We start from the raw sequence: 14,266 nt of genomic DNA on the forward strand, positions 1-14,266 counted from the left end.
TCCATTTCTGTTCCTTTTTTCCATATGGCATATATAGTATACAGTAATTACATAGAAAAAATTGGGCTGGGCATAACATTTTTAATAGCTAATTCTGCAAAAACGGAACGGATGTATTTCCGTATGTGTTCATTTTTTTTTGCAGACCCATTGACTTAAATGGAGCCACGGAACGTGATTTGTGGGCAATAATAGGACATGTTCTATCTTTCAAGGGAACGGAAAAACGGAAACGAAATGCATACGGAGTACATTCCAGTTTTTGGGGGGAATCATTGAAATAAATTGGTTCTGTATACGAACTGTATACTGAACGCAAAAAACGTCCCGTAAATGGGGGGGGGGGGGGAACGGTCGCGTGAAAGAGGCCTATTACTGAGTGCAGTATTTTCTACAGGCTATGTTTTTTATGGTTTTCATGGGGGCAGTGTGGCAGGTAATCAGTGATACACTCTGGATGGTGCTCATGGGGGCACTAATGCTGTCACTTATGGAGGCACTGTGGCTGGTAATCAATGATACGTGGATTTTTCTCATAGGGGCACTAATGCTGGCACTTATGGAGTCACTGTGGCTGGTAATTAATGATACGTGGATTTTTCTCATAGGGGCACTAATGCTGGCACTTATAGAGGCACTGTGGCTGGTAATCAATGATACACTTGACTGTTACTCACAGGGCACTAAAGTTGGCACTTATGGAGACACTGTGGTTGATAATCAATGATAAATCGTGGCTGCTGCTCATGGGAGAACTAATGCTATCACTTATGGAGGCACTGTGACTGGTAACCAATGATATACTTGGCTGTTACTCAAAGGGCACTAAAGCTGGCACCTATGGAGGCACTGTGGCTGATAATCAATGATACAATGTGGCCTCTGATCATGGGGGCCCTAATGCTATCCCTTCTGGAGGCACTGTGGCTGGTAATCAATGATACACTTGGCTATTGCTGTTAGGGGCACTAATGCTGGCACTTATAGAGGCACTATGGCTGGTAATCAATAATACACCTAGCTATTGCTGATAGGGGCACTAAAGCTGGCACTTATGGAAACACTGTGGCTGGTTATCAATGATACAATGTGGCTGTTGCTCATAGGGTATTAAAGCTGGCACTTGGGGAGGCAGTGTGGCAGGTATTCAATGTTACACCGTGGATGGTGCTCCAGCATATGCTGGCACTTATGGAGGCACTATGGCTGGTAATCAATGATACACTTGGCTATGGCTATTGCTGATAGGGGCACTAATGCTGGCAGTTATAAAGGTGCTATGGCAGGTAATCAGCTAACTTTGCCTTGGGTACAAAAAAAACCACGTGTCTAGTGGCCCTGGAATACAGAGATATACAAGTCGGTATATTGTATACAATGATGCCCATTAGAGTTATCATAATGTTATTCATGTACAATGTATGATGTATTGATGTCACTCTCATTTTAGATTGGAATTCACATGGAAATTAAAAAAAAATCCTAACCTGTCAGCCAGTCTGGCTTCATGGAGCATTAGACTTTTGCTGGCTAGATATATGTAAAACATCTGCATATGGATACCCCAACCTTTTCCTGCCTCTAATTGAAAGCTGTGACATTTTTAGGAGTAATGTCCAGTATCTAGTGGGGATATTGGGGAGAAGTTTGTGAGTGATGGATAACACTGTGACAGTGAGAGAGTCCGACTTACCTTTTTGGCAGGACTGCTTTCCTCTGTCTGTGGCAACATTTTATTAGTCTGTAATTCAATCTCTACTCCTCGTTCATTCTGTAAAATAGATAGTATTCACCTTAGGAGAAGACAAATTGACTGAAAGGGGAGGTTTATATGAAAATGCAAAAGCAGATATGCTGAATGCTTTTATTATACAACTGAGGGGCGACTGTAAAAACCCACATAAACTGCTTTTGGGTTCTAGGAGCTTCTGCACTATTTCCTATAAATCTCTGCTGAAAAATGTGGCACCCATAAACATTTTATGCACTGTACTATGTCTATGTCACTATACTTATTACTCTCTGTTGTGTCTTTCCTCTATTATTCCTAGTGCACGTTTATGACTAAAGGTCCAATTGGGTGTTGCTAATTGGGAGTGTGCTCCTGCGCAGTCTGACAGTATCCGACCAGCGCCACAAGTGCCAGGGGACACCCCCCCAACTGGTAACTCTAATTAATCCTTTATTCATAAATGTGTCATAGGAATAGTAGAGAAATGGCACAACATAGTCATAAGCGTAAATGCTCCAGCATTGTTACTGCACAGAGAATGCAAGCAGGCATGTCAGATAATGTAAAAAAAAAAAAAAAAAAAAAAAATTCAAGTGGAAAATATATATATAGCAAAATATCACTTTATTCACGAATAATAAATACGGGAAAAGCCAGGATGGAAAACAGTATCCAGAGAGCCATAGGGAAATACACAAGAATGGAATCATGTATATCCATGCAATTCAGCATGGATGACCCAAAGGTACAGGTAAAAATGGTACATGGATGATCGGAAATCTGGGTGCAAGCATAGGAAAAAATGCCACTAAATAAGTAAGCACCCTACCAAATAATCCCATACAACAATCTCAAAGGAACTTCCGATCACTCATGAACCTCACATCAGCGAGAATTGTACAGGCATATACACACTTGCAGGGATCCAGTATAAGTAAATAGAAATAATCATTTAAATATCATAGAAATGGCATCCCACAGCTAATAATGTGGATCTGGTGTAGATGCCAACTGGAGCCAGACGTGAGCGCCCTGTATTATAGTACTAGACGACAACCGTACCTGAGGACATGATGACCATGCGTGTAAGCCCTTAGAGCGCAGACCTCGACGCGCGTTTCGCCTGAACGGCTTCGTCAGGAGGTATTGAGAGACAGATTAACAGGGTATATATAGTCTATGAGGCTGTCCAATAAAGGTACCTGGATTGTATGCACCTGCGGTCCAGTGTAATCGGCGCGGAAACATCATGATGTGCGGCGCCATCTTTCAGCGCATCACCGTCCACCCGCCGCGCATGCGCGGCGCATGTGGACGTCACGGAGCGCATTCAGATGACGCCGCACAGCGCATGTATGGACCGCGACCCACTGGAACGCAGGTGAACCGCAGTAAGCGGGGGGCGGATCCCTTGACTACAGGGAAACTATAGTCAATAAGTTGCATATATGACCGCATTAATCCAAAGGGAGGTGATGACATACAATCCATTTCCCATCCACACCAGATCCACAAACCACCGCAGTATGACAATAAAAACACAACAGATACAATAATCCAAAAAGACATTGTGTCATAATATGTAGATTACAATAATAATAATAATAACAAAAGCCCCGTGAGCTATTATAAACATACATAAAAACATCCCAATGTACAACATTGTAATGTGTGAAAGAACATCTGTATTATACATATAATAATATCATGGCGAAACTATCACCAAGTAGATACTAAAAGGTAAAGGGAAGGATTACATCCCAGTAGCCCAAAGTGCATCTATAAGTGACAATGTCGTCTGCACCCTGGACGGGTGACGACATACACATAAAAAACGTGACCAATATACGTCACCAACAATTGTGGGGGTGAGATATCCAGAATGACCAAACAGGCCAAAAAATATCATGTGTATCATAAACTAACAAATGAGGTGGGGTATGGTGCGTTGAGCCCAACATACCGCCCATAATGGTTGAATAATACTATTCTATAATGTGGTAATGCGGTCAAGTTATACCTCACAACATAAAGAAGTCACCCCAACCACCCTTCAGTATAAAACAGAAGAGGCGGAGAAAAGCACACACTCGAGGTGACCCATGAATAATGATGTTCTATGATATAGAAATGCAGTCAAACTTGCATCGTAACATCAGAGAGTCACCTCCACCACCTCTCATTGTAGAAAAAAAGAGAAAACCAACAAAAACATACTCAAAATAGGTAAACCGGGGGTGTCCAGGGCGCCGCCACAGGCAGCGATGGCTGCCGATGGGGGCGACCGGGACACTCCCTGTCGAGGATAAGGAGAAAGGAAGGGGGGAAAGGCCAAGAAAAAAGAAAAGAAAAGAAGAAAGAGAAAAACGGAAAAGGAAAAAAGAAGAAACAAGGGACTATGCCCATCACATCCATCTAAAAATGATCATATCGACTGTCACGTCAAGAATATGTATACAATATAAATGTGCATGGAGCGTACATGAGAGGCATAACATGAAGATACAATATTCTAGAAGTGCATCGTGAAGTATCCATCCATGGTAGACTTATCGTCCCAGAAGTCACTTCTGGGACGATAAGTCTACCATGGATGGATACTTCACGATGCACTTCTAGAATATTGTATCTTCATGTTATGCCTCTCATGTACGCTCCATGCACATTTATATTGTATACATATTCTTGACGTGACAGTCGATATGATCATTTTTAGATGGATGTGATGGGCATAGTCCCTTGTTTCTTCTTTTTTCCTTTTCCGTTTTTCTCTTTCTTCTTTTCTTTTCTTTTTTCTTGGCCTTTCCCCCCTTCCTTTCTCCTTATCCTCGACAGGGAGTGTCCCGGTCGCCCCCATCGGCAGCCATCGCTGCCTGTAGCGGCGCCCTGGACACCCCCGGTTTACCTATTTTGAGTATGTTTTTGTTGGTTTTCTCTTTTTTTCTACAATGAGAGGTGGTGGAGGTGACTCTCTGATGTTACGATGCAAGTTTGACTGCATTTCTATATCATAGAACATCATTATTCATGGGTCACCTCGAGTGTGTGCTTTTCTCCGCCTCTTCTGTTTTATACTGAAGGGTGGTTGGGGTGACTTCTTTATGTTGTGAGGTATAACTTGACCGCATTACCACATTATAGAATAGTATTATTCAACCATTATGGGCGGTATGTTGGGCTCAACGCACCATACCACACCTCATTTGTTAGTTTATGATACACATGATATTTTTTGGCCTGTTTGGTCATTCTGGATATCTCACCCCCACAATTGTTGGTGACGTATATTGGTCACGTTTTTTATGTGTATGTCGTCACCCGTCCAGGGTGCAGACGACATTGTCACTTATAGATGCACTTTGGGCTACTGGGATGTAATCCTTCCCTTTACCTTTTAGTATCTACTTGGTGATAGTTTCGCCATGATATTATTATATGTATAATACAGATGTTCTTTCACACATTACAATGTTGTACATTGGGATGTTTTTATGTATGTTTATAATAGCTCACGGGGCTTTTGTTATTATTATTATTATTGTAATCTACATATTATGACACAATGTCTTTTTGGATTATTGTATCTGTTGTGTTTTTATTGTCATACTGCGGTGGTTTGTGGATCTGGTGTGGATGGGAAATGGATTGTATGTCATCACCTCCCTTTGGATTAATGCGGTCATATATGCAACTTATTGACTATAGTTTCCCTGTAGTCAAGGGATCCGCCCCCCGCTTACTGCGGTTCACCTGCGTTCCAGTGGGTCGCGGTCCATACATGCGCTGTGCGGCGTCATCTGAATGCGCTCCGTGACGTCCACATGCGCCGCGCATGCGCGGCGGGTGGACGGTGATGCGCTGAAAGATGGCGCCGCACATCATGATGTTTCCGCGCCGATTACACTGGACCGCAGGTGCATACAATCCAGGTACCTTTATTGGACAGCCTCATAGACTATATATACCCTGTTAATCTGTCTCTCAATACCTCCTGACGAAGCCGTTCAGGCGAAACGCGCGTCGAGGTCTGCGCTCTAAGGGCTTACACGCATGGTCATCATGTCCTCAGGTACGGTTGTCGTCTAGTACTATAATACAGGGCGCTCACGTCTGGCTCCAGTTGGCATCTACACCAGATCCACATTATTAGCTGTGGGATGCCATTTCTATGATATTTAAATGATTATTTCTATTTACTTATACTGGATCCCTGCAAGTGTGTATATGCCTGTACAATTCTCGCTGATGTGAGGTTCATGAGTGATCGGAAGTTCCTTTGAGATTGTTGTATGGGATTATTTGGTAGGGTGCTTACTTATTTAGTGGCATTTTTTCCTATGCTTGCACCCAGATTTCCGATCATCCATGTACCATTTTTACCTGTACCTTTGGGTCATCCATGCTGAATTGCATGGATATACATGATTCCATTCTTGTGTATTTCCCTATGGCTCTCTGGATACTGTTTTCCATCCTGGCTTTTCCCGTATTTATTATTCGTGAATAAAGTGATATTTTGCTATATATATATTTTCCACTTGAATTTTTTTTTTTTCCTTATAGATTAGATGATATCAAGTGATGCGTTCTGTTTAGACTAGACAGAGAGGTTTTTTCTTTTGTAGGTTTAATAATGTCAGATAATGTGACAGATGACTCTTTAAAGGGGTTGTCTTACTTCAGCAAATGGCATTTATCATGTAGAGAGTTAATACAAGACACTAATGTATTGTGATTGTCTATATTGCCTCCTTTGCTGGCTTGATCCATTTTTTCATCACATTATACACTTCTAGTTTCCATGGTTACGACCACCCTGCAATCCAGCATCGGATTGCAGAGTGGTCATAACCCATGGAAAGGAGCAGGAGGCAAAATAGACAATCACAACACATTAGTAAGTGCCTTGTATTAACTTTGTCTACATAATAAATTCAATTTGCCAAAGTAAAACAACCCCTTTGAGTAGACTCCTTTATTATCTGGTGGGAGACTAAAAACCTGAAGCCGGCACCATTATAAACCCACATAACTCCAGCAGCTCTATAAAACTTTTAAATGTTTGGTGTGCACCTATTATAAAGACTGCTAGCAATGGTATAGGGTGTCTGCCACACCTGACAACCCTGCACACAGCCAAGAAAATCTTCAAGAATATTCTGCTTTCCCAGCCCCTATCATCCCCACAACATTTGTGGAGGTAATCTCTTAGGGTACAGCCGTAAGGTCAGGATACTGCATGCCATTTTTGAAGCCAAAACCAGGAGTGAATTCAGAAAAGAGGTAAAGTCATATATATGCTTTATACTTTCCTTTTATGATCCACTCCTGATTTTGGCTTCCTAAACTGCATCAGGAAACCTGCCCATGTGGCCCTACCCTAATGGGAATTTTATCTTTATAGCTGCACAAACAAGAAATTACATGGAAAAGCTTCATTGGTAAGTCAATGATGCCCCCTAGTTAGGCTGGAGTTACACACCAACTGACACAGAAAAACCTCTGAAAAGGAAAAAAAAAGAATTATAGAAAATCTTCTCAAAATGTGTCTACAATTTGTTCCTATAAAGAAACAATAAAAAACGCACTGGATTATATTATTATATTAAAAAAAGTATATATATATATATATATATATATATATATATCTCACTGAAATCCTATTATTTTCTATGGAAAAAAACAAAGGCAGTCTATTACATAAGAACACGGAAAAAAGACACATACAGTGGGGAAAATAAGTATTTGATACACTGGCGATTTTGCACGTTTTCCCACCTACAAAGAATGGATAGGTCTGTAATTTTTATCGTAGGTACACTTCAACTAAGACAAAAAATCCAGAAAATCACATTGTATGATTTAAAAAAATAAATAAATTGCATTTTATTGCATGCAATAAGTATTTGATCACCTACAAACCAGCAAGAATTCTGGCTCTCACAGACTTGTGAGTTTTTCTTTAAGAAGCCCTCCTACTCTGCATTCATTACCTGTATTAGTTGCACCAGTTTGAACTCATTACCTGTATAAAAGACACCTGTCCACACACTAAATCAATCCCACTCCAACCTCTCCACCATGGCCAAGACCAAATTGCTTTCTAAGGACACAAGGGACAAAATTGTAGACTTGCACAAGGCTGGGATGGGCTATAGGACAATAGGCAAGCAACTTGGTGAGCAGGCAACAACTGTTGGCGCAATTATTAGAAAATGGAAGAAACACAAGATGACTGTGAACCTTCCTTGGTCTGGGGCTCCATGCAAGATCTCGAATCGTGGGGTAAAGATGATTCTGAGAAAGGTCAGGAATCAGGCCAGAACTACAAGAGCGGTACTGATCAATGACCTGAAGAGAACTGGGACCACAGTCTCAAAGATTACCGTTAGTAACACATTACACTGTCATGGATTAAAATCCTGCAGGTCCCGCAAGGTGCCCCTGCTCACGCCAGCACATGTCCAGACCCGTTTAAAGTTTGCAAATGACCATCTGAATAATCCAGAGGAGGCATGGGAGAAGGTAATCTGGTCAGATGAAACCAAAATTGAACTTTTTGGTATCAACTCCACTCGGCGTGTTTGAAGGAAGAAGAAGGATGAGTACAACCCAAGAACACCGTCCCAACCATGTAGCATGGGGGTGGAAACATCATACTTTGAGGGTGCTTTTCTGCAAAGGGGACAGGACGACTGCACCATATTGAAGGGCGGATGGATGGGGCCATGTATCGAGCGAACCTCCTTCCCTCAGTAAAAGCAATAAAGATGGGTCATGGCTGAGTCTTCCAGCATGACAATGACCCGAAACACACTAAGGAGTGGCTCCATAAAAAGTACTTCAAGGTACTGGAGTGGCTTAGCCAGCCTCCAGACCTGAACCCAATTAAAAATATTTGGAGGGAGCTGAAACTCAATGTAGCCCAGCGACAGTCCCGAAACCTGAAAGATCTGGAGAAGAGCTGTGTAGAGGAGTGGGCCAAAATCCCTGTTGCAGTGTGTGCAAACCTGATCAAGAACTACAGGAAACGTCTGACCTCTGTAATTGCAAACAAAGGTTTCTGTATCAAATATTAAGTTCTGGTTTTCTACTGTATCGAATACTTATTTCATGCAAAAAAAACAATTTAAAAATCATACAATACCTACAATAAAAACTAGAGACCACTCCATTCTTTGTAGGTGGGAAAAATTGCAAAATCGCCAATGTATCAAATACTTATTTTCCCCACTGTATAAGATGGTAGGCCACACACAATTTTATAGAGCATGTTATAGAGCAAGAGGAGCTCAGCAGATCTTTATGGGAAAAGATTCAGTAGAAGGGCTCATTCACACAAACGTAAGGGCTCCGTGCCTCCGTATTGTAGGTTGAGTAGAACCTTATCTAGTATGTGTACCCCAGTATACTTAAAGGGCACCTGTCAGCAGACTTGTACCTATGACACTGGTTGTCCTGTTACATGTGCGCTTGGCAGCTGAAGGCATCTGTGTTGGTCCCATGTTCATATGTGCCCGCATTGCTGAGAAGAATTATGTTTTAATATATGCAAATGAGCCTCTAGGAGCAATGGGGGCGTGGAAGTTACACCTCCTAGAGGCTCTGCTCTTTCTGCAACTACCACCCCCTCTGCACATTGATTGACAGGGTCTGGCAGGATGATGTTTACACTGCCTGGCCCCGTCAATCCAAGTGCAGAGGGCGTGGCAGTTGCAGAGAAATCAGACCCTTTAGGGCTCATGCACACAAGCGTATTTTCTTTCCGTGTCCGTTCCGGTTTTTTTTGCAGCCCATATGCGGAACCATTTATTTCAATGAAACGAAAGTTATTCCGTGTGCAATCCATTTCCGTAATTCCATTCCGCAAAAAAATAGAACATGTGCTATTATTGTCCGTATTACGGACAAGGATAGGACTGTTCTATTAGGGGCCAGCTGTTCCGTTCCGCAAAATACTGAATGCACATGGACGTCATCCGTATTTTTTGCGGATCCGTTTTGTGCGGACCACAAAATACATACGATAGTTTGCATGAGCCCTTAGGTGTAACAGCAATACCTTTGTTGCTCCTAGAGGATTATCTGCATATATTAAAACATCATTTTTCTCAGCAATGCGGGCACAGTGTCATAGGTACAAATCTGCTGACAGGTGCCCTTTAAGTATACTGTGGTACACATACTAGATAAGGTTCTACTCAACCTACAGTAAGTTCATACAGTATGAACAGAGACACACCTGAATGGGGCTTGTAGAAATCCATCCACATGCTGCAGAAACAACCCCATTAAGATATAATAAACACATTTTCAGCCCCAGAATTTTTTGCAACAAATCTGCTGCTCCTGGACATATCCTAAGCCTTAAAAGTAAATTAATTTATCAGGCTATTGTACATAAAACTAATTGAGCAACAAACTAAGTCCATGTTCTCTATATACATAAGGTTTTTGTATATTTCGCCCCATGTCATATGTAAAGAATGCAGTCCATGCAGCAAACAGTAAGCATGAGGGTTCTCATACTGCTTGTTTTAACAAACTTTATAAACTAGGAGAACCTTAAGTTGGAGATGTCCTTCAAGCGCCACCTAGTGGTATATTTTGTTATCTTGTCTTATTTTTCTGTTCATAAAAAAATATTCTGTTCCAAACACAATTTCCAAAATAATCACAGTTTTATAGATTATGTAAATAACCATAGAGAATAACAGTTTTGATCAATTATTTCAATATATTCATTTTATAATGAAAGCTATAAATGCTCCATATCTGTATAGTGCACCTTTGGGGCAATTTTTTATGATTTCATTTTACTTACTATGGCTTAAATAAGTGTTTATGAAGTCAGGTGATCAGAGATAAGGCTTTACATGAGGGACAGTCTGCAGACAGACTGATAGACCGATCACAAAAACAGCTGAAAGTTTTAACTAACGGCAAATTGAAAAAAAAAAGATTTTTTTGCCCAAAATGAGAAAAATGCAATCATAAAAAAAAAATGGTGATGGTGTCCATAGCCTTTAAGGGCATACCTGGTGGCAGATACCCTCACATAACAGAATGGTTATAATTAGGATGGGATCCTTCAAAGGGGGTTTCCAGTGTTTTGCATTTTTTTTTAATCTGAAGTCCAGCCAGCTTTATTTATTGAAAAAAAAACACACTCACTTCTTCTGGTTCCCTTCATGTAAATTTCTAGACAGACGCGGTCACATGCACTGCTGCAGCAAATGACTAGCGTTAATGGTGACGTGTCCCTAAGCAGCACTGTACCCCACTGTACCAGTCATTGGCTGCAGCAGCACAAGTGAACGTGTATGTCCTAAAGTGTACAGGATTGGGACCAAGGGAACCAGAATGGAGTGGCGGGGAGCAGGTGAGTATATATTTTTTTCAATAGGTACAGTTGGCTAGGCTTCAAATTTTAAAAAAGTGCAAAACGCTTTGACTGCTTTATGAAGTGTCAATAAGGACATGGAAAGACATGGAAATTTAATGAGGAGTTCAGCATTCTTCAAGTGTAAAGTATGCCATGTTCCCTCTGAAAGTCACACACTCCCTTAAAAAGATGAAAAAAAAGCAGAACTGGCAAATTACCAAAGACAAATAAAGTACCACTTAGAGATACTTTCAGCAGTTATTACAAAAACATTATGGAAATCAACAATAAGAATGAAGTAGAAAAACTAAGCACGGAGTTGTCCATACCTGTTCCTTTGACTTGAAATCTGCAAAACTTGGCTGCTGAAGTGGCATTTGATCAGTGATAGGATAAGAAAACTGTCAAGACACGCACAATAATTTCTATAAGGCATGATCGCATTATATCTTCATCTATTGGATTATGTAATTTTGTAAAATACCTCAATGTGCTAGCCTTTTTTAAGATCTCAGTTTGCTGTAATTGAATATACACATTCCTGTTTATATCCAGTGCTGAGAGTTTGCACCAATTGTATCCACTTTAGTGAAGGTTTTTTTCCCCCAATTTTTTTTACTGCTAACCTATCCTAAGTATAGGTCATCAGTATGTGATCGGTGGAGGTCTGACACCCAGGATCCCTGCCGATCAGCTGTTTGAGAAGGCACCCGCACTCCTGAGAGCGCCGTGGCCTTCTCGCAGCTTACCAAGCACAGTGCCTTACATTATATAGCAGCTGTGCTTAGTATAGTGCTCAGCCCCATAAAAGTGAACAGGGCTGAGTGCAATACCAAGCACAGCTGCTATACAATGTACGGTGGTGTGCTTGGTAAGCACGGAAAAGGCCGCGGTGCTCCCCGAAGTGCTGGTGCCTACTCAAACAGCTGATCGGCAGGGATCTTGGGTGTCGGACCCCCACCAATCACATACTGATGACCTATCTTGAGGACAGGTCATCAGTATCAAAATCTTGGAAAACCCCTTTAAGGAACAAACATGTCTTTCCTGTCCTGGAAGGTTGTTACAATGTATCAGTGTCTGTAAAATGTATCAGCCTGGAGTCCAGACTGTTTATCTCACAGGAATGTCTAGATTGCACATTGGTTTCTACAGTACCTGCAAATGCCTCCGATTTCATATGGTGGCATTCAGGGATTTTTTTTTCTGTATAACATAAAAAAACTGTGGCCTACTTCAACTGATACGCATTGTAGGAGAGGATATATACAGCAGAGCCTCTACAGCAGCACACAAGGTCGTATAGCAGCCTAGCACAGGGCGATGTACAAAGGAGGTAAAACAAAGCATAAAAGAGTGTAGCCTTCTGATGCTTCAGCTTTCCTGATGCAGTTTTGGTACCAAAATCAGGAGTGGATCATAAGAGGAGAGAAAGTATACAGGACAAATATGACTTCTTTTTTAATTCACTCCTGGTTTTGGCTTTCAAAACTGCATCAAAAAACCTGACTGTGTCGCCGTACCCTCACAGACCCCTCCAACCCTTTCTTTGTTCTGCATCTCTCTAATTCTAGAATAAAAAAATAAAAAATAAAAAAATAAATGGTCTATGGCTTACTGTTGTAAGATTGTATTACCCCCCCCCCCCCCCAAAAAGAAGATTTCAAGAATCCCAATTTTTGTGTATACCTTTACTAAGCATAATAAGCAAGGAAGATACTGTTTTTTAACATTAAAGGGGTTCTGCACTTTGTTTAAACTGATGATCTATCCTCTGGATAGATCATCAGCTTCTGATCGGCGGGGGTCCGACACCCGGGACCCCCACGATCAGCTGTTTGAGAAGGCAGTGGCGCTCCAGCAGCGTCGCCGCCTTCTCACTGTTTACCGCCGGCCCAGTGACATCAAGACTTGTATCAACTGGCCTGGGCGGGGCTAAGCTCCATTCAAGTGAACAGAGCTTAGCCCCGCCCATGAAATTCGCTCATCTCTAGACAAGATCAGTCGTTTTACCTGGGACACATATGGTCTTGGAGGTAGTGCAGGAGGAGGTTGTATCCATCCAGCTCGAGGAGCTATGTAGACAACAAAAAATCATTTAGTCATATCTTCAAAGGTTAGATGCCATTTATTTAAAGATATATCAATGTCAATTATGCCATGTTACTAAGTATATTTTACAACTCGTTTAAAATTGCAGGCACACACACTATTTGATGCCATATGGCGCTTTGTTTGATGTAGCATGTTACTGTTTTTTTTTTAATCCCTCCCAGTATGTCAATCAGCGCTCGTTGAGTGTTTACTGTATATTGAGAAAAATTATCAGTAATACGGCCGTTCATCACCATACAGTTTACACTGGGTGATGTGCTGCTGACATGCAATGACCTGGTGCCACATTAAAGGGGGATTTCCGCGAGTTTTAGACCGATGACCTATCCTCCGGCCGCTGTTTGAGAAGTCGCTGGCGCTCATAGTAGTGTTGTGGCCTTAGCTCAGCTCACCAAGCACAGCGCCTTAGATTGTACAGCGGCTGTTCTTGGTATCGGAGCTCAGCCCCATTCACTTCAATGGACCTGAGCTTCACCTAGGCCATGTGACCAATGAAAGTGGCCTAGCTGACCAAGCACAGCGCCTTAGATTGTCACAGCACCTGAGAGAAGGCCGTGGCACTACTGTGAGCGCCCCTACCTTCTCGAACAGCTGATTGGCGGGGGTCCCCGGTGTCAGACCCCCACTGATCAGATACTGATGACCTATCCAGAAGAGAGGTCATTAGTGTAAAACTCCCGGAAAACCCTTTAAGGATCTGATCACTTAACAAACAAGTATTTGGCTGCATGACACCCCTTAATCAGATATGCTATAAGAAGGAAAGATCAGGTCACCTAAAATAATAGGGGACATATCAGTGGCATACTCTTGTGAATGTCCATAAAATATTAATAAAACAGTATTCATCTGTAAACTGTTTATAACTGCTGCCATACCCCAAGCATAACACACTAGAAGAGCAAAAAAAAAAACTATTCAAATTTTATTTATTTTTTTATGTGAGAGGAATTTCGAGTTCTTGCTGCCCGGATCAATTCAAACCCAAGGGAAGCAGCAGTGAATTATTTATTAGAATGCTTAGTAAATGCCCT

The 14,266-nt window shown here is 41.6% G+C and overlaps 1 protein-coding gene across 3 annotated transcripts in view; it reads right to left on the reverse strand.

Annotated features, from left to right (window-relative positions):
• Positions 1-14,266, reverse strand: part of REPS2 (RALBP1 associated Eps domain containing 2) — a 118,230-nt gene that overhangs the window by 22,977 nt on the left and 80,987 nt on the right. For all 3 annotated transcript variants that reach the window (XM_044287998.1, XM_044287997.1, XM_044287999.1), the window contains exons 15-17: positions 13,131-13,192; positions 11,447-11,518; positions 1,694-1,771 (exon numbers count right to left, since the gene is read on the reverse strand). In XM_044287998.1, the coding sequence (XP_044143933.1) occupies positions 1,694-1,771; positions 11,447-11,518; positions 13,131-13,192 (212 nt within the window). The remainder of the gene's footprint in view (positions 1-1,693; positions 1,772-11,446; positions 11,519-13,130; positions 13,193-14,266) is intronic.

The sequence above is a fragment of the Bufo gargarizans genome, chromosome 3 (genome assembly GCF_014858855.1).
Source record: "Bufo gargarizans isolate SCDJY-AF-19 chromosome 3, ASM1485885v1, whole genome shotgun sequence".
NCBI lineage: Eukaryota > Metazoa > Chordata > Amphibia > Anura > Bufonidae > Bufo > Bufo gargarizans.